Source organism: Ctenopharyngodon idella, chromosome 2 (assembly GCF_019924925.1).
Source record: "Ctenopharyngodon idella isolate HZGC_01 chromosome 2, HZGC01, whole genome shotgun sequence".
Lineage (NCBI taxonomy): Eukaryota > Metazoa > Chordata > Actinopteri > Cypriniformes > Xenocyprididae > Ctenopharyngodon > Ctenopharyngodon idella.
The window spans coordinates 39489431-39516286 of NC_067221.1; the positions used below are offsets into that span (position 1 = coordinate 39489431).

At 37.7% G+C, this 26856-nt stretch overlaps 2 protein-coding genes across 3 annotated transcripts in view; both read right to left on the reverse strand.

Moving 5' to 3' along the window:
- chico overlaps positions 1–8184 on the reverse strand; it is a 26245-nt gene extending 18061 nt beyond the window's left edge. The window contains exons 1-2 of one of the 2 annotated variants that reach the window (XM_051913251.1): positions 7928–8184; positions 7548–7793 (exon numbers count right to left, since the gene is read on the reverse strand). In XM_051913251.1, the coding sequence (XP_051769211.1) occupies positions 7548–7574 (27 nt within the window). In that variant the 5' untranslated portion in view covers positions 7575–7793; positions 7928–8184. Of the gene's footprint in view, positions 1–7547 lie in introns of both variants that reach the window. The other variant, XM_051913259.1, reaches the window with a different exon arrangement.
- A 1437-nt stretch (positions 8185–9621) lies between these two features.
- The window catches only part of gna11b (guanine nucleotide binding protein (G protein), alpha 11b (Gq class)), a 46768-nt gene continuing 29533 nt past the window's right edge, over positions 9622–26856 (reverse strand). Inside the window, exons 3-7 of the mRNA XM_051913193.1 lie at positions 24367–24521; positions 21809–21937; positions 18104–18233; positions 16685–16838; positions 9622–15512 (exon numbers count right to left, since the gene is read on the reverse strand). Of these exons, the coding sequence (XP_051769153.1) occupies positions 15322–15512; positions 16685–16838; positions 18104–18233; positions 21809–21937; positions 24367–24521 (759 nt within the window). The 3' untranslated portion in view covers positions 9622–15321. The remainder of the gene's footprint in view (positions 15513–16684; positions 16839–18103; positions 18234–21808; positions 21938–24366; positions 24522–26856) is intronic.

Below are 26856 nucleotides of genomic sequence, written 5' to 3' on the forward strand. Positions count from 1 at the left end.
ATTCAGTAAAGTCTGAAGTTTAACGCAGACTGTCAGGGTGAACCTTCATGCAAAATGGAAATACTTCCGTGAATTTGTAACACTTACAGATAAGAATATAACGGTAGAATGAAAGTGTTATGAAACACATCACAAATTAAACAGCACACTCATCTGTCAAAGCGCCTGACAGGGCAAGCCACGTTAAACATTACGCTAATGCATTAGCTTTTCATGTTTTGGGAAGCTTGGATCACGTATCTTTATCGTTTCTCCGTTTCCTCCGCTAATTTTAGACGCAATTTGTACATAAAAATGCTTTATTCAGTGCTGTAATTTGACAGTGCAACTTGCTGAAGTTTTCCATGCACAGTGGGCAGACGTGACTAATCCATAATGACATTCGTTGTTGATGATTTTCATTATCGATTATTATCAATTATTGCAGCCCTAATTACTATATAGCCATATTGATATATAATCGCAAGCTTTTTGGACAAATTAGGCAGCTCTACACTCTTAAAAAAAAAATAAAAGTTTCTTTATTGGCATCGTTCTATAATGAACCTTTAACATCCATGGAGGTTCTTTATAATGGAAAAAGTTCTTTAGATTTTTCTTCAAACTAAGAAAAAATGGGTCTTTTAATAACTGTTCACTGAAAGGTTCTTTGGGGAAACAAAAATAGTTCTATCTTCTATGACATCGCTGTGAAAACCCCTTTTTGGAACCTTTATTTTTAAGAGTGTACAAACAAGCACAGTAAAACTGGAGTTTTTTTTTTGGTTAGTTTTCTTTTTTCTTAATTTTTAATTCGCAATCACAATTTTTAACAAAAATCGCAATTTGATTTCCCCACCCCAAATCATGCAGCACTAGTTTCAATCATTAACTCACGTATAAGCAATAATAACAGCGATGCTTGCCTTAGCAAACAGCAGTATGTACATAAACAAAGATAAGCGATGAGACAGAGAGATAGCTGACTGCAGAAGAACCACACATATGTCTCTCATGCACCTGCTCCTGTACAAACACACGTCTCACACACTCAATCCTGCTAAACGTTCACAGCTGATTAGTGCATATCAAACAGAATTCAAAAGTGAAATGTAACAATCATGCTGTGACATCACGAGCTGAGAAAGAGCATAAAAAAAAAAACATGCTTACAACTTCCCAGAAAATGACAATCAGTGTTTCTTCGAATTTCCTGATGAATCATCACCGATTTTTAAAGAGGCATTTATATTTGAGCTTATATATGGTACTTTGGAGATTTGTAAAGTTCTTGATGTTTCATTGCAGGTTCTTCAGTGTTTGGTTTCTGGTTTCTTTAAAGCACTGGTATGTAGATGGTTTTCTAAAGCACTAGACTAGAGTATAAAAGGTTCTTTGTGGAAGAAGGTTCTCCATGGCATCAGACTGTTAAATCCTTGTAGTGTCTGCCAAGTCAAGCATCACTATTATTATTGCTCATACTGAGGGTTATAGACTTGAACAAACCCAAACACTAAGTAATTAACTTTGGCATGCACCTCTTTTGTACTACAATCATCCGGCTTGTTGAAGAGAGATGTGCTATCACTTTTCTAAGAGATTGAACTTTTTTTACACAGCAACCACCCAGAACACCACAGCAACCTCATAGCAATACCCTAGCAACCACCTGGAACACCACAGCAACCACAAAGCAACATACTAGCAGCCATCCGGAACACCACACCAATCACGTAGCAACACCCTAGCAATCATCCCGAACACCACACCAACCACGTAGCAACACCCTAGCAACAACCCAGAACACTACGCAAAAACATAGCAACAACCTAGAAACCACCCGGAACACCACAGTAACCACAAAGCTTTGTTTTAAATTACCTTGGCAGTCAATGACAAAAAACTAATTAACACTGCTGCGTGTAAGGTTGTCAAATGCACAGATACTACGGTACCAGTAGGTACAAAAAAACAACAACAACAACAAACAAACAAACAAAAAAAAGTTGGTTTGGGTATCGTTTGAATTTTAATGATTCCGATTCTGCTTCTTATCGATTCCAAGTTTCGATTTCAAAAAGGTAGAGCTGCACGATTAATCGTAAAAAGATTCAAACACCCACGCAATCTTATTTTATTAATGACAATGATTCGCCCGTGTCTATTAAACCTTTGACAAATCATATTGGAACATTCAAATCTGTTTTCGTGCTGCTGCGTTGATCCAGAGAGAGCAGTTTTGAACCACACAGTAGTTATTTCTGTGTTACAAATAATCAAATTATCACAGAAGTACTGAGATAAAAGTTTAAAGTTAGAATATAAACACTGATGTCTACAATAGCTATTAAAATAGATCAAACCACCTTTTGAAACTAACTTGGTGCTTCAAATAACGGTTGTATTAATTGCATCTTACGCCACTAGGTGGCGACAAGTGACTGTTAAAAAATGTATGTCATTGAATCATTCATTCAAAATATTTGTTCAAAAACACTGATTCATCCAGTAATGAATGTATTGAATGTACAGTAATGTATTTATTAATGAGTCATTGAATTCATTCGAAAACATTAAACATTTTCCCAGCAATTAATATTTTGTCAGAACTCTAGTAAATAACATTATTTTGTTTAGTTATATATTCAGAATCGTGGGAGAATCGTGATCTTTATTTGAAATCAAAAAATCGTGATTCTCATTTTATCCAGAATCGTGCAACTCTACAATAAGGCAAAAAAAAGGGTCAAACATTTAGATATAAAACATCTTTTTTGCAAAGCATTCTATTGCAGCTGAATACCAAGAACAAAAATCAACAGCCTTAAGAACACTTAGATGAGGAACTTTTGCCTATGGTTTAAAAAAAAAAAAAAAATACCACAGCAAAAACAACTAGCCTAACTAATACAGATAATACAAATAATACAGACTGCAGTGGGTTTATTAGGCTGCTGTCACTTTAAGTCTGAATGCACGGATCCAATATACTGTTACACATACGTTTTTTTCCTCAACTGTTCACGTTCACTTAAGACAAAACTGACTGTGTTTACATAGATATTTTGACATAATTTTGTGTATATGTGTCTGTTCAAGCGCAAGAAGATGCGAAAGATAACTCAATTCAGTATTCGCGCCCTATATGAGAGGCGGCCTTCTGTGCGAAAACAGCGCACTAGTGCCAAACTGTGTTCACTAGTGCCAAACTGTGTTCTCTTCTTTCACTTTAATGGTTAAAATCACATTAAAATGCAAACACAGGAATTGTTAAACGGAATCGAAATGCACGTGTCTTATCGAAACCCTGATTCTTGGAAATTTGGAACTGGTTCTTGAAAATGCTTTCATTGACTTCTTTCTTTTGCTATTGGAGCAAATGGAAATACAAAAATTACATTTTCTATCACCTCCCATTCACCACTATAGACGTTTACCCAACTATGATGACTTCTGGTTCTGAGAACCCCAGAAATGTGAAAAGGGTCAATTGGAAGCTTAATTTTTTAAACTTTATGAAAAAGAAAAAATGCTTTCCTAAATGTTCCTACGACCAAAACAATGATATCAACACAGGAGCTCAAAAGATCAGTGCGTTATCTCAGCACAAGATGGCTGCTCAGAGAAGTGGAGTTTGGTATTGTCCATTATCTCCACTGAGCAGAGTTCAAGAGTTCAGATGGAGAGAGGAAGACGATGGTCATCGCAATCTGACGAATAGCTGCTTATGGTCACCAAACAAAGCTGAAGCAGTAATCCTTAACCATAATCCACTGGGCCTGACTTATTACCACAAACAAGCCGAAAAGGACCAACAATTGGATTAAGAGAAACAGTGTCACACATGCTTCATTTAGAATGAAGTGTTTTCTATTTTTTTAAAAGAAGAATCTTTCTCAGTCCTGACAGTTCCAATGTTTGGAGCAAAATATCCTTCCCTTTGAAACAATTCCTAGCGCTGTGCAGGATTTGTCCCAAAACAACTATCAAATCTATCGACCAAAAGTCGATAAGTAACTTCAGAGGTTTGATAAGTCAAACTGATCCCAAAGATCCCAAATACCAAAGAACAGAGTAAATCTTTGAGGCTAAGATTAAACAGAGCAGTCGGCTGTAACTCCTAATCCACGATTTGGGATCCTGCAGTTAATCTCTGCCTGATTCCCACTTCTTCTGAAATTTCTGAGGTTTAAGACCAAAGTTTGGTCAGTGTACTTAAGAATTCATCAGCGGCAGTAAGACATGTCAACATAACGTCTTTAAAGTGGTCAGTTTTCGCTGTTGATGTATTAATCTCTTATTTTAAGACACTAGAGCCTTGTAAACAACAACAAAATAATCTCTAAAGAAATGCTGTCATACTTTGGAAATAATTCCTAATGGGATCAAACTGGAATTCTCTACGAAATGACATTAAAGTAAATAATTATTTATGTACTTTAGAATTAATATTTATTAAACATACTTGGAAATATACATATAATGCTTACATTTTAGAATTAAATTATGTATATAATTTAAAAATAATAAATAATACAGTAAGTTCCTATTTGATTTTTAGAATATTCTTGTTTTATCTTATTAGGACTGGTTTTAAATTATAAAAGAATTTACATTTAATTTATTTATGAATTATGGCCGTTCATTTACATGACAATGGTGTTTTGCCAGCCTGAAAACGGGTTTCAAAGTGCAAGTTTTTTTCCATCCATGCCAATAGCCTCATGGGCAGCGTACCGACATATAGCGCAGTTGCACTTCAGGTGTCCCAAGGACCTTTCCCGATCCCATCCCCCTCACTCTCTCCAACTTCGCTTCCTGTCAACTTACTGTCCTGTCATAATAAAGGCAAAAATGCCAAAAATAAATAAATACAAAAAAGCAAAAGTGCACGTTTTTGAAAATGATACCTCCATGTAAACAACAAAAACATGAATTTGTGAAAATGGTGACGTCACGCGCATGTGTATTATGTGTTCAGTCTATAGGCGCGTAATGTTTCTTTACAAAGTGACATCGCCAACTACTGGCCAGGCATGAATAATACAGCGTTTTAGTCATTTTCATGGACACATGTGAAGGGGGATCACTTTGACAATGTTGTTGTCTGTACGCGATAAAAGCAAAGGAAAAACTTTTCCATATTTAGTACATCGTTGTTATGTAAACTTACCCGAGGGCTGCACAATTAATCAAATTTCTAATCACGATTACGGAACTGCTAGGGACGTAAGTGTGCACTGATTCGTCGAACAGACACGAAACACCAACACTCGCCATTTTTAAAAAGTCACGTACACAGCCTATATACTCCAATAACTAACTCTACAAACATGGAAAGCAGTGATAGATGGACCTCTCAACCTTACACTAAGAAGAAAATCCAGCACGACTTTGAGCGGACCAAGCGAAACATGATTATATGTCTGCTCAGCTAGTGTGGACCATCAACCACACATCAAAAGCTAATACTTTTTCATATACTGTCTACTTTCTTTGTAATACAGTTCTATTTAATAATGTATTAGACAGGACTGTTAAACAGATCGTAAACGAATGAAGACGGAGAATGCGAGCACTGTGTGCTCAGGCTCTGGCTGAGCTGTTCTCAGCACCGTCACAACAACAAGCGCAGTTTACGTCACTTCAGAGTTCCTACTGGCGGTGCGAATGAAACCAGGAAAATGGCCATAGGGGAGCATTAGTTCTCGGGGAACCACCCTGGTGGCTAGTCCCTATAACTAAGTTCCTAAAACAACATGGTGCAATAGCCCCTATTATTATTACATGTATGTTTACTTTTTTTTTCTTTTTTTTTTTTTAAGAAAAAAAAAAACCAATCTACAATTGACATTTGAGGTTTAATGCTATAGAAAAGCAATAAAAACATTTCAGGAAGAGTGTTTTCAGCTTATTTTTTTATTTTTACATAAAAATATGGCATGCAGTTGCTTTATACAATGGTATAAAGCTATTCAAAACATCATTCAATGTAATTGTGATAATCGTTATTAATAAATCGCAATTACAATTTCAAGGGAATAATTGACAATTATGATATTTGTCATAATCGTGCAGCCCTAACGTACCCTCAGATTTCTTTAGGGTTTCTGGACAAGGGGCTGAAGATGTTGTAGTTTTAATTGTTACTTCATGAAACTAAGGCAGAGACCTACAGTATATCAATACCAACTGAAAACACCATCATTAACATGCTTCAAAATAAAATATGAAATAGCGGACTCAGGAATCGTTTCAGGACACTGCTCAGGCTCAAATTTCAATCGGTTCAAGTGTCAGAACGTCTCGTTCACTTCCTCGCAGACATCTCAAGTTTGCTGAACACTGAAATGTTCTCCTAAATTCTACTCTCTGAATAGCAAAAAGCCCTCAATTACAGAAACCTCCAAAACCATCCATTTATGTGGTTTTCATTTAGCGTCCTTGTGTTTGTGTGTACACATATGCCTGTATGCACGGGGGAAAAGGCAATTAGGCTTGAGTGCAAACAAAATAATGACTGGGGACTCATTAACACAAGCTGCCCACTGTGTGCACAGGAACAATTCATGGAAACGACACAATTAAGCCTCTACAGGGAGGGAACCAGGCAACTGGTGTGCAAACAAGCATCTCCGACCCTACCTGAACCAGAATACATTCAGAAATGCTTTCATTTAGACATACTACCTGGAAACCTGACATCTGAATCATGAGATAAAGACCAAACTGTGAACAAAAACCGCCAAAGATCAAGAAAAGAAAACATTAAGGAGCCACTGCAATCTTTTCATCTATTTAGCATGGCAAAATACACAAAGACATGTCTCTGGGGTGAACTTTGATCCAAATTAAGGCGAAAAATCTTTCCACCAGAATTAACAACACTTCATTGATAAACATTAGTTAATCGATTCTTTCTGAGGCTAATTTTAACAATGCTTTCAAAACAATATGCTTTATGTACGTCTTTCAATAGTAATGTTCATAAACAATGTCCATGCACTTCTACTAAAAACAAGTAGATCCAGCTTTTGCAGGAGGAAGGATACAGACTGAACACGAGACAATGAGAACCTGACCACATTTTTAAAGCTCACACTGGCTCAATAGTCAACAAAAACTATTTTTTTTTGCATTAGGTGCACAAAACTAAGTGGACTTAGTAGCTCTATATCACACTAAAAAACAGAAGAGCTTTAAAATTTAGAATTGTACATCACATTATCTCTGGTGAAAAAAAAATCCTAATCTAAAAGTACTATTACCAACTGATAACAGAACTTTACCATAGTACTAAGTGGACATAACCAAAAAACATGGTATTGCCATTGTAGACGTCAAAAAACACGCATTTTAGCGCATGAGCAACATGGTATTACCATGGTGCATGCCCAAAAACATGGTATAATCAGGGTTCATGTCCACTAAACATTATATCACCATATACAAACAAATAAAATGGTAATTACACGGTATTTTCTGTTACATCAATATGAAAGCAATACAATGTCCGTAACAGCTGCTGTGTAACAATCAGCATGAATGAAGGAGAATGAGACACTTACCGAGTGCCTGGCTTGTGGAAACATCATATCAGCCTGTTTTTGTGCTTTATTCTTTCTCTGTAGATGATATGAAAAGCCTTTGGATGGATATTTTCTTTGTTCGGTCTTGTTTTGGTCTAAACTGATCAATTTGAAGGTAGAAAGGTCTTTAGTCTGGTCTCCTGAACAGATTTCCTGGCTATGATCTCCAGTTTTCCTGGATTTTGTTGTTCAGCTTTGCAAAACCTACATCAACTTCAGATAGCTCTGCCTTTAGAATAACAAAAACAACAGGTTATCTTTACTACAGTGTGTGACATTGCGGTTTCACATACGAAAAATAAATCTTCTGTTGGAATAGGCCAATTTCAGCGATTAATCCACTGCCAGGCTGATCATACTTGCCCAATTTCCAGCTACAAGCTACCTGGCTAAAGCTAACAGATGCGTTTATATTGGAGAAAATTAGCAGAATGCGTTTAAAAATGAGCAAAAAACGTCTAAAACTGGTCGTTTGTACGCTAGTCTTGCGTGTGTCTGTCTATAAGCGGTGAAAAAGCTGCCTGTGCTCGGAAAATCATGCCTCGTAGTTCCGCCGCTTCAGGACTCGTATGTACAGACTCATGTGATGCAAGACGCCAAATTACGGATTCTACTACGGGGAAGGCTTTACTCATGAATATTAATCACACCGTGCTCACGTTGCCTGGTAACCTTCCGGGAGCGTATATTTACATCACCTCATGAATATTCAGTGAGCGGTCTGGTTTGTTCCTGGGTCTCCGATACTAAAATTAAATCTATTTAACCTTCCACAACTATATCGAAAAGTTTCTGTAGCTTTATTGTGTTTTATTCTGCACTACTTTGGTGGCAACACAAATGTATTTTTGTCATAAAATATAAGTACACAGTGACACCTACTTAACATCTCAAAATGAATGTGTTGTACAGTAACTGTATATGTAATAAAATGTCCTTCAATTAAATGATTAATATTTATTTTAGGAAGGTGTACTTTGAAGATTAACTCCTTAAATTCTTAAAATCTATATTCATTATTTGTCCTTTGAGGCCTTTTTTTCTATATCTAGATCAAATTTTATAACGAGACCTGTTTGGTACTGTTTACAACAGTAGCGTTTGCTCTGCAGCCAATCAGACAGGACTACCGGGCGAACGCCATGTTGCGTCAGTAATATTCATAAGACAAGCCTTTATCATAGTAGGATTTGTACCTTAGTGCGTTCGCATGCGGGATTTAAGGTGGCGCTCAGTAGGCCCATTTTAAGATGTCAAATGGATGAAATAACAGTAACACCGGAAGTGTGTCTGTCGGTGGAAGGTGTTGGAATTGCGCTGCTTTTGTTCCCGGTCAGTGCACAGCGACTCCAACCTGCACTATAGGCAACTGCACCCATGGGACCATTTCCACTGTAGTGAACGTGTTATTTATTAATATCTCCAAGACCAGAAATATTCCTGGAGTATTCAAGACGGCATCCTGTGATTTCTAATATAATATAATAAATATAATATAATATAATATAATATAATATAATATAATATAATATAATATAATATAATGCAAAGAACAATATTCTGATGAAATATATATATATATATATATATATATATATATATATAAATGCATTTTTGCCTGGGTCTCATGGGGTCATTCATATTTTCGCCATTGGGTTTATTAGCTACAAAAACTGCCTAATGCATATTAAACAACTTTTAAAAACAAACCAATTGATCAAGCATATTATAAATAATGAATTACACCACTGTTTAAAACAGTCGTAAATGCATGCAATTCCCTCTACAATGTGTTTTTAAGTTTTAGATTCTTTAGCTGGTAGGGAATTTTCTCTCTATGCAATCTCTGTGTGCTCCCTTCTGGACAAAAAACCCAACTATATTTAGCAAACAATTTAAAATAAAGGACATTCTGTGACTTCTGTGCTGAATTTATAATGCAGATAAAACAGAATGAATATAATGCACTTCAAACATTTTGAAAAGTAGCAATCAGCAGATTTTTAACACTTCAACATTTCAGGCACTGCAAAGAAAACAAGTTACAAGACAATCAGCAAGTATAGGAACAAATTTATTTAAATTTAAAACAGATACTTTATAATTTTTCTTTTTTTAGAAGGCGGTTATGAAAATCATTTCCATGTTTGAATGAGGTTCAGGCAACAGTGGTTGAAATGAAACAAATACAAATAAAAACAACAACAAAATATGGCGAGAATGTCGTAAAATAAATTTCCACTATGTTTCCTCGTCTCGAGGATTTCGATGTTTGTCTGAGCCCAAAACTCCCACCTGGACAAAGAGCACATGCTTTAATAATTACAATTCCTTAAAAAAAAAAAGAAAAGAAAAGAGAAAAACAGCAGTTTATCTTCCAACTTAAATATAAAGTAAATCCGTTTACTCTCTTATTTAGTGTTTTACTCATTTTTAAAAGGGGACCATGTCTAATTTCACGGTCCGCATGTGATTTGGACAACAATTGGCACTTGTTAAGAGTCAGTCTCAGAGAAGGGGATTGGCACGCACAATATTATACAACATTTACATTTGGTATAATTACAAAATAAAAGGGCAAAAAGAAGCAGAGAAAGAATGAGAGAGAAAACCCAAATAAAATGTACATGATAGTCCTGTTAACAAAAAGAGAAAATATTAAAGTGGTCCTGGGCATAACAGCTTTCAGGTAATGTATTACAAGAAAAGAACAGGAGATAAAATCAATTTTTAATGACTCTTTCACTGGGTCAGAACTTCATTTGACCATCCACCACACAGATGCATCTAACCGTACCAGTAAACATACTTGGAATATGGAAATAACTGCAATGGGGCAGCAAATCTGACTCGATGTCAACAAAAGGAGCATCCAACAAGATCCATATGTTCATTCCATCACAATGAATCACTGAATCAAATCACAACCATCATTGATTCATCTTTAGGTGCCTACACACTAGAGAAAGCTCTTACAGGAATGCATAAGATTCATTTTTGAGTCTCTGAAATGAAGTGAATACTGAGAATTTGGTTCGAACAATAGCAACCTCTACAGCCAAATTTCCTTTTCAGGAATAATAACATCTGGTTTAATGGCACATATATTCGAAGGAAACTCTAGCGCCCTCTTGAGTACTGAATGATGTTAGAGCAATGCAGTAACAACAAGACGACATGTTTGCAATGCATTGGTCAAGCATCTGCGTTTATGCATTTGTACACAGTATTGTTGACCAGATGCCTTTGAGAACAGCCAAAGCTTTCATAACCGATATGTCTATTCACCTGTCCACTTCAGAACCGAAATAGAAAGCTGCAGGCGGACAATTCTCTTGCCAACAATGGGACGGATGCTATTTTCCATTTACCACTCGCTGGAGAATTAGGAAGTTGGCCAAAGAAGAATATTTGACCTGAGGAAGGTTTTGATTTACTGCTGTGTTCAGTGTATGAAGCAAACAAAATACATGCAGGTCATTGGCAGGATCCAATAAACAAACAAAGTTTTGCCTCCAAACCTCATCGACTGTGCCCTACTGACAAAAGAAGTGTGCTTGTCACATGACTACCAATCCTAAAATGCCCAAAAAACACCACATGGTTCACAGAGGTAGAGGTTCTTGAGGGAACGTCAAAAAAAACGATACTTCAGGAACTGGCACATTTATGGATATGTGTAGCTTGAACGGTCGCCCTGCGGCTCAACGCGTTTCTAGGCATTTGCCTTGTGGCACAAAAAAAACTAAACAAATCAAAGCTATGCCGAATAACGTCCCCTTCTTACAATCGAAGGCTTTCCAACCACAGACACAACAAAGCAACACATTCTCATAGTGAGCAGAGCCATAATTTTCGACAGCCGCAGTAAACTGACGCTGCGTCTACACCAGATGCGAGCGGCGGGACAAAAGCAAATAAAACCCATTATAAAAAAAGATGCTGTCTACACTGGGGCTGTCCACACTAATGCGTTTTCCTTTTAACACGGCGTTTTAAAATGAAAACGATCCTCGTCCATACTGGGGTTTCTGAAAAGATCTCCATCCACACTACACGACCAAAAACGCATGACTAATCATGGACACTGGGCATGTGCATACAATTATTATAATGGCTGACATCTCCATGTTATTGTTTACACAGTCGTTGAGGCTGATCATATTGTTGTCTAACGGTAGCATAATGGTCATATGATAGGGGCTTGACGAATCAGGGAAGGATACACAATGATCCAAAAGACCCAATCAGGGAGAGAATGTGGGCAGCCACACCCAGTGTTGCCAAGTCCGCAGTTTTCCCGTGGAATTGGGCTACTTTAACACTGTTGCCGCGGGTTGTTTTTAATGTCCGCGGGTTGAAGCGACCTCAAATAACATGATATTTAGCCCCATGGAATGCAAATGTTACCAGAGGAACCCTGCCAAAAACGTGGATTTTACCCCTGGAACATGATTTTTACCGGGGGACCCCCCTGAAACCCAACTAGTTTTTGAGGTGGGTTTTGTTGTGAAAACCTGGCAACCCTGGCCACGCCTTTGTTTTCAAAAGCGTCCGTTTTGGTCAATCTACACAGAAACGCAAATACAGAGTAAAAGTTTTCGAGGGTTGAAAACTCAGGAGTAGTGTGGACGGCAGGTGTAACCGTAGCAAAAGTTATGCATTTTAAAACGAAAACACACTAGTGTAAACAGGGCCTGGATGCGGCGTGGCGCGACAAACAACAGTCGCTTTGCCTCGTCTAGTGTAGGCAGCCTCGATCTGTCACGGCGCAAGATCCATTTGAACACTTCAGAGTAAGACACGTGTCAATATGATGCCATTTTAGATGATTAAGTGCTCAATGGCCACGATTTGCTTCAGTGTCTTCAAATCTAACTCACTACAAACAGTTAAGAAAACACTGCAAGATTTACAAAATGGTGTGACGTTTCCAAACCCCACTTAAACACTGAATTACACGGGTTCCGTTTACAAATATCACGTCAGGTTTTATATCCATCAAGTAAGTGTTTGGGAATGCTTCTCTAGTATGACCGTGGCAAGTGATGAACTCAGATGCATGGCAGCAAATGTGATAAAATAATGAATAATGCATTTGGTGGAATGGGTGTATTTCTGAATCTGCTTGAAACTGATCACGTACAAAAAAAGAGAAGTTTCTCTTGATACCGAACCACACTTTGGGCTGTGACCAATTGCTTCTGGTTTTCATGTGGCATGTTTTTCGTAGCCCTTGATGAAAATGAATGAAACATCACCTGTATAAAATATCAACTGTAAAATAACACTTTTTTTCTATCTGTGCATCACATACACAATGAAGGAAACAAGCTGTGAATTTAGAAAGAAATTCAAATAAAATCAAAATCGAAAGAAAAAGTCACTACTTGCAAGCGTCAACCAAATAGATCTTCAATCACAGATAAAAAGCTGTCTATTTTCATATGGTACATTTCCTATGTTTGTTTTTAAGCACTTCACCTAAACATCATTTGGAAATTAAACAATTAAAAAAAAAATTCTGTAGGAAAGTGAAAAGTGTGGTTAGGGAAATATATTTATAGTACAATATATTGTGTGCTTGGGGAAAAAAAATTAAAATAGAAAATTAAAACAAAAAAGCTGATCATTTTTATCCATAACGGAGGTTTATACAGCAGTACAGACACTAGTCTCCTATTTCTGTCTCATAACATGGGAGTGCTTCAAATAGGAAAGAGCAAACAATAGCATTCAAATTATCAACAACTTCAGATCTGGTCCATAAATTATATAAATAAAATGTTCTTTATTTAATTAATCTTTTCTTTTGCTTAAAAATCATATTTTTTATTTTTATCTCATATAACATTCACACTGTAGAGAAGGCTGTTTCGCCATCCCTCTCCGATGTTTCCAAACGCTCTAGGTTTTCTCAGACTATTGCTCATCATAACCGTGCGCGTCGTTTTTTAAAACCACATTCGTCCTCCACACGTTACCATCGTGTACAGCTATGTGTATATCATTTGACGTATTCATAGTGACCAAAAAAAGAAAAATCAAAACTTAAAACGAAGAATCACAGTATCAATAATATTGTAATTCATAAGAAAACCAACAGAACCGTACACAATTACGAAAAAGTGTTTTTTTTTCTCTTTTTTTCTGCCAAAGATAGTGTACCACAGACGTTTTGTACATAAGCAATAATGTGTATACGTATTTACAAATATAAATATACACAATCAATTAACTTCAGCGCATGAATGCTTTCCTGTCCCCCCACCCTCGTCCTCCCACGTTCCCACCGGAATTTTGTTTCGAAATTCTTGAAATTGTTGACCGAAAAATTTACGCTATGTCAATAAAAAACTACATAAACAAATAATGGATTGTGTGCATCTGGGCCGCTGGATGACGACGATACCCGCGAGTCTACGGCCCGGATTCTGAATTGATAAAGTATCTGTTTGTGAGCGGAAAAAAAAAAGATAATCACGCACTAATTTATTAGATCGCGAAGTTAAAACGAAACCGGGAAGGAAGATAAAACATAACAACCATGGGGGAAGGAAGCAATGCAATCATTTTCAACTCTAAATGTGGAAATCTGCAGAACAATACCTATCGTATGTGTATAATCCTGTTTCGCGCACATTTAAAAATCCTTAACGCTGTCTCTTACCCATCATTAATTCGACTGCTGTTATAATTTACTTTATATTCTGTAGCAGTAGAAGTAGCTATAGTTACTTATCATTAAAAAGTTCTTAAAATGATCATCTCAGCAATATACACAGATTTATTTCTTTTCATCTCTCCCTCGCGTGCTTTTTGCTTATATAGGCATTCTTACACTATTTTCGTTCATTATCATTTTTTTTTTCAGATTTTTTGTTGATTTTTTTTTTGCATTGGCGATGCTCTCACATGAAGTTTACATTCATCGATGCGAGTTGAAGACTAGCCTCGTCGAGAGAATCATCTCTGCGAGTGAAAGGTTCTCCACACCATCAGTGGAACCCGCTGGAATCCACTGGATTCTAGAATCCGCCAGAATCCTCGGAATTCTAGAAGGATCCAATGGATCCGTTTCGGAACTTCTGGCACCACAGCACTAGTCCATGTGTCCATGTACAAGTATGTAAATATGTTGTGATTTTTATTTTTTTTATTTTTTGTCATTTTTGTCTTTTTGCAGGGCTGTGAACACCACATTTTTCCATTCATCCAGGCAGAATTCCCGAGAAACTCTCGGAGCAGATGACGTGATTGGAGCGAGTGATAGTACAGGAAGAGGAAGGAACATCACTTCCAGTTTTTCAGGCCAGCGCATCACAGATCATTCTCATTGTAGCTCCGCCAATCCAACATTTTCTTGAAATACGCAAACGTTGGGAGTGGCGAGTCGGAGTCTAACGCCCTTTGTCAAATCCAAGCCACGTTTCGGTGGTCAAATTTGATAAAAGGGAAAGAGGCCTTTGACGAGAGCTGCCGGTGCTGAGCGGACAGACTTTGGCAAACAAATAAAAAATAAACGATGAGCAGGACACGTCCGTTACGATTCCGCTGGACAGAAAGAGAAGAACTCTGGAAGCTGGGAAAGAGAAATCAAAAGAACCGTGTGTTTCTGACTGTGTACATGATGCGTGTGTGTGTATATGTGTGTGTGTGTGTGTGTTGTGTGTGTGGACGTAGGTGTGCGCACGCTCTGTGGGTGCCTGTTCTATGCTGATTCGTGTGAGCGGTGTTGGACTCGTCACACGTCTCACACCAGGTTGTATTCCTTCAGGTTTAGCTGCAGGATGGTGTCTTTCACCGCCGCGAACACGAAGCGGATGTTCTCCGTGTCGGTGGCGCAGGTGAAATGCGAGTAGATGATCTTGTCGCTGTCAGGGTTCAGATCCACAAACATCTTCAGGATGAACTCCCGTGCAGCCTGGGCGTCCCTCTGGGGCCCTGCAAAACAATGTGTGCATGGAGTTAAACACTTCAGGAGACCTGGAGGAGTTCTTCACCTTGATCCAAACCAACCAGCACCATCCAAGATGAATGATGAAACACTACATTTTAATGTTTTTATTTTATAGTATTTATAAAGTGCAAAAGCTAACTGATTTTTCCATAACTCTTTCGGTAATTTGGGATACTGAATATGGATGTAAAAAACAACTTTGTAGAGATAACATTCACAGTAATTTCTAGCTTTTATTTGATCAAAAATACAGTAAAATATTATACAGTGAAATATTATTACAATTTTAAATTGTATTCTATGTGAATATTTTTAAAATGTAATTTATTCCTGTGATCAAAGCTGAATTTTCAGCATCATTACTCCAGTCTTCAGTGTCACATGATCCTTCAGAAATCATTCTAATATGATGATTCGCTGCTCAAGAAACATTTCTGATTATCAATATTGTAAACAGTTTCTGCTTTATTTTTATGGAAAATGTGATGCATTTGTTCAGGATTCTTTGATGAATGGAAAGTTCAAAAGAACGGCATTTATTTGAAATATGTTGTTTTGTAACGTTATAAATGTCTTTACTCTTACTTTTGATCAATTAAATGCGTCCTTGCTGAAAATATTAATTTCTTTCAAAACAACAACAACAAAAACAACTTACTGACCCCAAACTTTTGAATGGTAGTGTATAGTTCATAAAATGTATGTTGTAGCAAGCTAAACAATCAGAGCTCAGGGCGCCGCCCAAAGTGCTGCTAACCAATCAGGAGAAAAAAAAATCATCGTTTACATGATTGATCCTTGCTGTCACGGTCGAGTACTCGATCGCTGTTGCACATCCCTACTCTGTACTATCATAAAAACTACTTCTGCGTGATTTTGCAAGATCACAAGTAGTGTAGTATTTTATCCGAAATCAGGCCAATAAGAACATATTAAGGATATTTTCTTTGAAAATTTAACCTCAGAACTCATGGCAGATCTGTTTTGAAAGGTTTAAACATCGATTTGGAGATTTTGTACAGCATTTTTACTGCCTTCAAACATGTCAACGAAATACTAATAATATCATCAGCTACTAAAACACATGCATACATTGGTACTGTCTGTATTAAACCAGTCTACATGAAAAACACTGTACGACAGGAGGAATACAAACCATCGAACTCTGGGAAATAGTCGACCAGGTGGGAGTAAGAGATCTTCTCCTCCAGCAGGTCCTTCTTGTTGAGGAAGAGGATGACAGAGGAGTTTTGGAACCATGGATATGTGATTATTGTCCTGAACAGAGCCTTGCTCTCCTCCATACGATTCTGAACACAGACAAAGAATGGATAATTATATATGTTAAAATGCACAGTGAAAAAACACTCACCGACACACATGCATTCATATATACGGAAACCTTGTATCTCCATAGTTTGTATGCATTTTAATTTTTTTCAGAAATTATTACTATTGGTCACCCTTGCGTCTGTCTGTGGGTTTTGCTAATATTTAAACAAAGAAAAGTATTAAAAAGAGCTTGTGACTAAACCTCGTAACTCCACCCGGCTCTATCGTGAATGAAATGCCGCACACATTTTGCACCATCTTTGCTTGTTTGCAATGCAATGATAAATAAAGAACTGGTTGTTTGAATAAGTACATGTTTTCTTTACTCAGGAAACACTATATATATAAATAAAAGCTAATGTTTTATTTATTTGAGGAGAAGAAAAGAGTCTTAGTCTACAATTTGTCATTTATCGAGTCATAGCCAATACTGTCTTAAATAGCCTGTGTGAAGCACTTCATCTTTTATAACGAGATTTTGGCCAAATGACAGAAAAAACTGAGCGCTCACATAGCTACAATAAATTTTATAATCTGTAAGTTGATAAAAATGCAATGAGATGCTCTTACTGCCTCAGATGTGTTCGTTATAATGACAGACAAAACACTTATGACTGAAATTCTCAGGAATTCGCTGGTCACAAACCTTGTAACTCAATTTGAGCTTGATTTTGGTAAAATGTTAATAATATAATGACAAGTGTCTGACCACAATTAAAGCCACAATATCAACTTTAACAACACAGTGTTGTCAACTTTGTCAACATACAGTGTTTTTTTCCATTTCATGAAAAGTAGCAGTTTGGGACATATGAGGTTTCTGCCGACAGCGACAATATATATATGCTGCTTACTGCATAGCATATACTGTATATTGACTACTATTCCTTAAAATTTGTTTTAATACATTTTAATTATATTTTTAATAATTTTGTTTTCTGACTTTTTGCTGATATTTGTATTTCTTATGCACCTTTTATGATTTTTTTTAAACGTAAAAGCACTTTGAATTACTGCTGTGTATGAAATGTGCTATATAAATAAACTGGCCTTTCCTTGCATAAAAACAGTGTGTGAAATAGTAGGCAGTATGAAATTATAAATATTTGAAACTGTAGTTGGCTACATAGTTGGCAAATTACTACCAGAAAAAATACTAAAAACCACACAGCCGCCACAGAAAAGTAAAGGTAAACATTTCTATAGTAAAATAAAGCACTGTGGGGGTTTGAGAGCTGCTCACCTCATTGTCCGATTCCACCAGAACCTGATCGTACTCGCTCAGAGCCACCAGGAACATGATGGACGTCACATTCTCAAAACAGTGGATCCACTTCCTGCGCTCTGACCTCTGACCCCCTACATCGACCATCCTGAAAGACAAAGAGAGCGAGCGTTTGCATTATTGATTGGTTACAGACATTATATGCATTAATAATTCATGATTATACTGTGCACAGTATGCAAATCTTCTGTATGCATGGAAGGACCTTGTCAGCATGCTAAAATGCACAGTACACAACCAGAACATGGTGCACGGAGTACTGTATCCCATAATGCAATGTGCTCAACCTGAACTTACAGTTTCTAGTGTGCTGAATGCACTGAAAGTGACATCAAACATTTTAACTCCCTTATCTCCTCCTTGACTTAATTTTTGGATTAAATGTTATTGTTTGGATTAAAAAAGCAAAATAAGTGTATTAATCACTGAGATGACAGCTGGATGTACTGAATCTACAACATAGTGAGGTATTGTGACAATAGCATAGCATAGTACTGTTAGTTTATCATTGCATAATGCACACTTTTTCAGTTTCATATACTCAAAAAAAAAAAATGGCAGGCAGTATACAGTATATGCATGCATATACTGAATACATCATAGTATGCAGTATGCATGTAAGCAACAAAATACCGAACAAAATACCTTATGCATACCATGAAATATATACTGTATACTAGCTACTATTTAAAAAAAAGAAAAAATTATGCAATAATTAACACATTCAAACAGTAGTATGCTACATTGTCACTTGACCCTTAATATGTTGCACATTAAATCCAGCAAGTTCAAGAATCATCCTGCAAATAAAAATATTTTTATGTGAACATTTGTCAGTTCAATCACCTAATGAGTCAATAAAGATAAAAACTGTACATAAGCATAATGCACAATCAATAAAAGTAGTACGCTAGCATGCTATTCTGAACATACCCATAGCCCTAGATTTCAGAAACATGGTAAACGTGTGCAGCCAGAATGGCGCTGTTTATCCAGCACTGATTTTGGGGTTTGCGCAGTGCCCCCTAGTGGAGACAGAGCTCCAGTCCTGAGCCAGCAGTTCACAGAGGGGCCTTTGATAAATGGAGCCCTCTAGGATTGGCTGCCCAAAATAAAGCTCCTTCAGATAGAAGCGTCCTCATTTCCTTCAGCCAGGGGCTCGGTGACCTACTTCTGAACATACACACGCTCTTTAATGTAGGACGAGTCTCCACATTCACTCCGCACTTTGCGAACTTTGGCAGGAGGACAGACAGAGAGCAAGAGAGAGAGCGAGATGTAAAAAGATTGAGAGATGGCCGTGCAAACTCAGTTTTTCTCTTCCGGGAAGCTCGGCATGAGGTGCGTGTGGGTTTAAGACTGTTTTACAGAGATTAACAACCACAGAGCTGATGGTAATCATTTATGGAGTCAATATGGCAGAGAGGGCAGGAATAATCTCTTGTGTGTGTTTTGATGAATTTTCATATCACGCACATAGGAACGATTCAAAAACACGCTGTGAATCTCATCAGCGTCTTTTCATAAGCATGACAGATTTTAAAGGGTTAGTTCACCCAAAAATGAAATTTCTGTCATTAATTACTCACCCTCATGTTGTTCCAAACCCATAAGACCTTTGTTCATTTTCGGAACACAAATTAATATATTTTTTGATGAAATCTGAGAGTTTTTTTTTTATTTTTTTTTATCTCCCATAGAAAGAAATGAAATTACCACATTCAAGGTACAGAGAACTAGTAAAGACACGGTTAAAATAGTCAACGTGACTACAGTGGTTCAACCTTAATGTTATGAAGCGACAAAAAAATAAATAAAATGAAATAAAAAAATTTATTCAACATATTCCAGTATTGGCTGGCGTGACGCATCACGATGCATGCGTATGATGCTGACGCAGGAGCCGGCCAATACAGATTTGGTGTTCTGATGTACGTAAACACGGAAGCGATGTGACTTCAACATAAACTGCGCAGGAGAATGACAGGAGAGAGGAAATTGTTGAATAAAGTCGTTATTTTTGTTTTGTTTTTGCACAAAAAAGTATTCTCGTCACTTCATAACATTAAGGTTGAACCACTGTAGTCACGCTGACTATTTATCCATGTCTTTACTACTTTTCTGGACCTTGAATGTGGTAATTTCATTGCTTTCAATGGAGGATAAAAAAAACCTCATGGATTTCATAAAAATATCTTAATTTGTGTTCTGAAGATGAACGAAGGTCTTACGGGTTTGGAACGACATGAGGGTGAGTAATTAATGACAGAAATTTCATTTTTGGGTGAACTAACCCTTTAAATGTGCCGCCGCACTGGATACGAAAACTTTCCATAAACAACTAAATGCTGTTGCAAAAACTATGAATCAGTTACTGTAGTTCTGAAAAATGCACATCATTTTTAAAAGTGTATTGTAATTTGATGGAGTTCTTGTTCAAATTTTACTTCACAAAATCCTTTGCAAACTCTCATTTTTATTGAACTTTAGTTTTATTGAGCTAGTTTTTGTCTACATAGGCCACACCCTTGAGTCATGAATATTAATTACATTATATGATGTTGGCCCTCACTGATTTACATTCACATTTATTCATTTAGCAGATGCTTTTATCCAAAGTGTGCTACAATACAAAGTTTCAAACGTCTAGAAATTAGATTTGCGGAAGTTGGTAAGTGCTAACCATGGTGGGACTACAATTTACCACTTGTGCATTTGTTTAACCACAGCGACAGGATGGCAGTGGCTTCTGCTTAAAATCCTTTTAACTGGCAATACACACTGTGGCCATGAAAAATAAACCACTTTAAAATGTAATGGTCATCTTTCAAAAAGCAAGATGTTGCTACGCCCCTGCATGCACTACCGTTCGAATGCTTTTTAAAAAAGAAATTAATACTTTAATTCAGCAAGGATGCATTAAATCGATCAAAAGTGACAGTAAAGACATTTATAATGTTACAAAAGATTAAATGCTGTTCTTTTGAACTTTCTATTCATCAAATAAACCTGAAAAAAAAGTATTACAGTTTCCACAAAAATATTATGCAGCACAACTATTTTCAACATTGATAATAACCAGAAATGTTTCTTGAGCAGCAAATCAGCATATTAGAATGATTTCTGAAGGATCATGTGACACTGAAGACTGGAGCAATGATGCTGAAAATTCAGCTTTGATCACAATAAATTACATTTTACAATATATTCAAATAGAAAACATATATTTTAAATTGAAATATTATTTCACAATATTACTGAATTTTTGATCAACTAAATGCATGCTTGGTGAGCATAAGAGACTTCCTTTAAAAACATAAAAAAAACTTTTTAATACTCAATTAAATTTGTGCTTCAGCTCACGACTTCTCTGCTTCTCTCTCAAGTGAAAACTGGAAAATTGTTTTTTTTGGGTTTTGATGGCTCAATAAAGACAAACAAATCAATAGAAAAATGCAACCGAGACAACTTTGATTGATGTGGGGTGTGACTTGATCTTTGTAGGTCACAAACTAGAAAGTCATCTTCAGCTCAGGAAAATATTAATAACTCTCCAGCGTGGATATATTCTCAATGCTAACCTACATTCAGTGGGACAAAAAAAAAAAATCATTTCCTAAATTTCAAATGAAAGCTGATGAATAATTGCCCTGTGTCCTCTACCTGAAAATGATGCTTTGAAGGTCGAATGGGTATTCAATAATCCCTGTGGTCGGGATTCGAACCCTCAGAACATCCTGCTGGGTGGGAAGGTAGGAGGACTCGGCGATACGATCCAGATCAGACAGATAGCTACAGAAAGAGAAGGAGAGAGAGATAAAACATCATTAACCCCTTTATATCACAAGCGGGTGGTTTGGTAAAGGATGTTTCCAGACGTCCCCAGTCAGCAGATCTCAGAGGATGCTTATTATGTTGTCTTGTGAGACAACCTAAAAAACACAATGGCTAAATAGGGAAGATTTTTTTGTGCCTGGTCAAACTAAGGTAGACTTCTCTTATTTTCAGAATGCACACTGCTTATGGTCTAGTATTCCTGAAGAATAGTATGAGTGAAATCTCTTTATTGACTTATTTGATTTGAATGAAGAGAATAAAAACTTCATAGGGGCTTTCGCACCAGAGCAACTACTGCCGGAAGTACCCGTTTTTTGGCGCGTTCGCACTGCAGGAACTGGGAGTGATTTTAGTTTACGCCTTTTTGGGGGACTAAATTAGCTCCTACTTCAGAGTAGGGTCTAACCCAGCACAATAGGGGCTGCATTTAAGTCCAATTTCTTTTATGCTAACTTCCCTCCGTCTCGTTCACTCGGATGTACGTCACTGCTTACATTGCATGAGTTCCCACTACTGGTGGAACCCTGTGGGTTTAAATGGAATGCCCTTGGAATTCGCTATAGAGATATGGATCAGATGTATTTTTAGTATATTTATATTAAATATAAAATAGAAAAAAAAATGAAAACGAAAATGATAATACAATAAACCATAACTGTAAAAAACAGTCAGCTTAAGGTAACTACAATTATTATGCGGTTAAATGTCAAAATAACTCCAATATCATACACTAAAGTTATGTGCTCTGCTGAGTAATAATTTGTATTATTGCATAATTCTTTTTTGTTTGACATAATACTTTTTTCAAAATATTATACTGTGATGTATGTAAAACAATATGCAACAATAAACAAACAGCAGGCTGCTACGATGTTGTCACATGACCTCATTATATGGCATGTTTAATTCAGCAAATGCCGGCCAAATGCTATCATCTTGGAAATAAATACTTTAAATGAGATGAGGCCATAAGCATCCTGTTTTACCAATGAAACTACAATGCACTTTAGAAATAATTCAACTACTATAGATTAAATATACAGAACTGAAGAAATAAACTATAGAAACTATCAAATCAATAATCAAAAATGCTTTTGTAGAAAAAGTCTGATTTATTTGAGTGAACTGGTTCATTCAGAAAAAAAAAGATTTACTGATTAATTTTGTAGCAAAATATTTGGTAAAATGCTGTAGTTTGTCACTGTTGTCGACTCAGAGCTCAGAAATGTATTGAAATATTATATAAATGAGTATGTTTCTCATTTTATTAGTTGATTTTGTGTACATCTGTTGAAGTTAAGGCTGTCACCCAGATATTTCTACTGTGACCTGTATTACCCCAACAAACCAGCAGGGGGTGTGATTCACATGATGCCAATGATTCTTGAACTGACTCCAGGCTTCATACATCTGTGTGTATTAATGTGGTAAAATACGCACTGCCTCCATATTTTATTGGGCCAGTAAAAGAAATAGGACAAGACTGACTGCCGCCAAACTGTTCAATTAGCTCATCAGAGAGACACGGACACAAACCCATTCAGAAAAAGGGCCATGAAACACTAAAACACGTTCTTTGAGAGATTAATTGATTTGTGTGTGTTGCACATGCTGGAAAACGTGTTATTTTTAAGCAGAAATTGATTTTTTTCCCCTTGGATATTGGCTAGCATTAAAGAAATAGTTCACCCAAAAATGGCAATCCATTTACTTACTCTCCTGTTGTTTCTTTCTTTCTTTCATAGAACAAATGAGGAGAATTTTTTCAAAACTGTAATTTTTCCATGCAATTACAATGAATAGGAACACAGGCCTAAACAGGACACAAATGCACCATAAAAGTAATCTATGTGACTCGCGTGCTGTATTGTAAATCTTCTGAAGTCACATGATTGCTTTAGTGTGAGTTAGACACTGAAAATCATTCTCATTCAGAGTTCACGAGAAATAGCATGTACGATTCATAATTTACACTGACCTATTAAATCAGATCTTTTCGTAGAATCAGTTGATTCAGTTCACAGAATTCGTCTGAATGATTCAGTGATCAGTTCAAGATTATCAGTGATTAAAGATTTATATATTTCAGTCTGTTCTTCACATAAGAGTTTAGAAAGAGTGAATGAGCTGAATGATGACAGAATTCCATACAAACAAATATTTCTCAATAGAATAACATGCACCAATGAATCGTTTACAATATGACCAGGAACGTGTTAAGAAAGTAAATAGGGTGAATTTTGACTTCATGTTAACTTTAAATTACAGATACAATATGATATACATCTATTCAATTTTTAGGGGATTTCACACGGTTTAAACACAAACATGATTATGAATAATCACATTGTATTCAATACAGAGATGATGACAGATACACTCACTATTTTGTGGAGTCTGACAGCTGGTACTCTCGCCGTCTGTCATAGGCCTCTTGAATGCCTGGATCTGACCACAGCATCTTTATGGCATTAATGTAGGGCTGGTCAAATGAATTCACCTTCTCAATGTCCACCTCCTTTACCAGCATAGCGTTTGCCTGCAGTCCAGAGTAGATGAACAGTTTAAGGCAAAAACAATGGAAGAAAATATTGATAATCTACAGCACTGCAATAGGGCAGTTGACATTGCTTGTGAAAAAGAAGTGCACTTAATTATACTGGATGTGCACTTGTAGTGTACTTAAAATCTTGAAAGTATATTTTTCAAAAACTGTAATTGCAGATAATACAATATTAATTAAATAAAAGGCCACTTAAGTGTACTTAATGTGCACACGCTCATGCCAGTTTCTTAACACACTTTGTAATAATGTTGTCACCATTATGTTTAGTATGTTTGTGTCTTTGGGACTTTAGTATGTTTTCATTAGTTTCTTGTTTCCTTTGTTCAGTTTTCCTGCTTGCCACTTTCATTTATTTACATTTGGTTCAGCTGTGTTTGATTAATCATCTTGTTTGAGTTATTCTATAAGTTGTTAGATCTCAGTCCCTCATTTGTCCGGTCAGTTATACTATGTGTTTGTACTGCCTGCCTTCCTGTTGTGGATTATCATTAAACTTTGCCTTGTGGAACTTTATTCATCTGCTTTCGTCTGTATTCCTGCAAACTACGTGACAGATGACCAGACCTAAAATGGATTATGCAGCAAAGTTTGCAGCCGTGGTTCTTCTGAGATTTTTTATCCTTTTCGGAGGAGTTTTTCCATCTCGCTATCACCTACTCTTATGACGACGGGACTCTGAAGTCACTGTTCTGGATCAGGGCGAATTACCATCATCACGTGGACCTCCCAGACACCACTGGACTGAGCTGGAGAGAAGCTATCATCCAATGTCTGGGGAGCGTCACGTCCTGGTCCAGAACACAGCCAGACCCAGAACCCAAATCACCTCCATCGACCGCGGAGTACTCGTGTGAGGCCCCCTGCAGACGGAGCGCTACCACCCGCCGGGACGCGTCAGCCAGAGCACAAGAGAAAGAGGACAGAACCGACCCTCACCCCGGAAGTGGTGCTCCAACATGAGTCTGACCAGGGGTGTGAGCCCACGACATCAGCAGATGAGGGAGAAGTAACTACGGACGTTGAGGACTGGGTGATAAACTTCAACGAGGAAGTATCAACTCCCACCCTATCCCACCCGGTACCTTCATTATCGTTGTTTTCAGACAGTACCAATGACGTTATGGGCCATGATCTCCTCTTCTCATTAACCTGCATGAACTGCACTATTCTTAACGTTTTTCTGTCATGTTGTGTGGCACCGCGAAGCTCAGCCAGTCCTCCAGCTCCTGATATCCACAGCCCTGCGCTATCTTCGGGGATTCCCTGCGATGTCGAGCCACAGGTCGTGCATCCACTTGCAGCGCCTGTGCTAGAGGATCCTGTGGCTCCGCCTCCTGCCTTCGACCTCTTTGCTCCATCTTGGCCTGTCGACCTGTCCACCTTCGGCTCCATCGGGTTCCCTCATCCTGCCTGCTACCCCTTGGTCAGTCGTCACACCACTTACACCACGGATCTGCGGGCCGTCCACTGCATTCCGTCCCTCCACCCCTAAGTGGGTTCCTCGTTCCCCTGGCGTCGCCTAAGCCCTCGGGTACTCTGGCTCCGCCTTCGACGTCTGTCGCCGCGGCAACGCCTTGGTCTCCAGTGCCAGCGATGTTGCTTAATTCCATCAGCTCTCCGTCTCCACCTGTAGATCCTTCAGCCTTGTCTCTGTCAGTCGACCCCCAGTTGTCGTCAGCCTCCATTACCATCTTGGCTCCTCCCTCCCTCTACTCCGCCATGGGCTGTCGGCACTGGCAAGCACTGGGTCTGTCCCAGCGGACATTCTCCACCATTGCCGCCAAGGGATTATCGTCATCCTCCCATCACTATCCCTTCGCCACACTTCTGCCTCGAAAGGAGCCCGACAACTCGATACTGGTATCCAGGTGGAGCTCTGAGGGTGGAGGTCTCAGCAAGATAACTCTCTTAATCAAGAGGAGACCTAACAATGCACACCTTAAAGACAGTTAACCAGGGAGGCTCGAAAAGAGCCTACATCCCAGTCCACTGCCTCCACGGAGCTCTCAGAGCGGAGACATCAGCATAACGACCCTCTATAGCGAGAGGAAACCTAACTATGCTCTATGCTAAAAGACCACCTCGCCAAGGAGGCTCAAAGAGAGCCATACCACTTGGACATGTCATCTTATGCGGAGCTCTGGGGAGTGGAGGTCTCAGCATGACAACTCTAAATAGAGAGGAAACCTAACAACGCTTCCCTACGTGAAACGTGGTTCCCCCAAGGAGGCTCACAGTGACCATACGACCCGGCGTAGCCACCCTGACTGAGCTCTAGGAACGGAGGTCTCAGCAAGATGATTCTCTA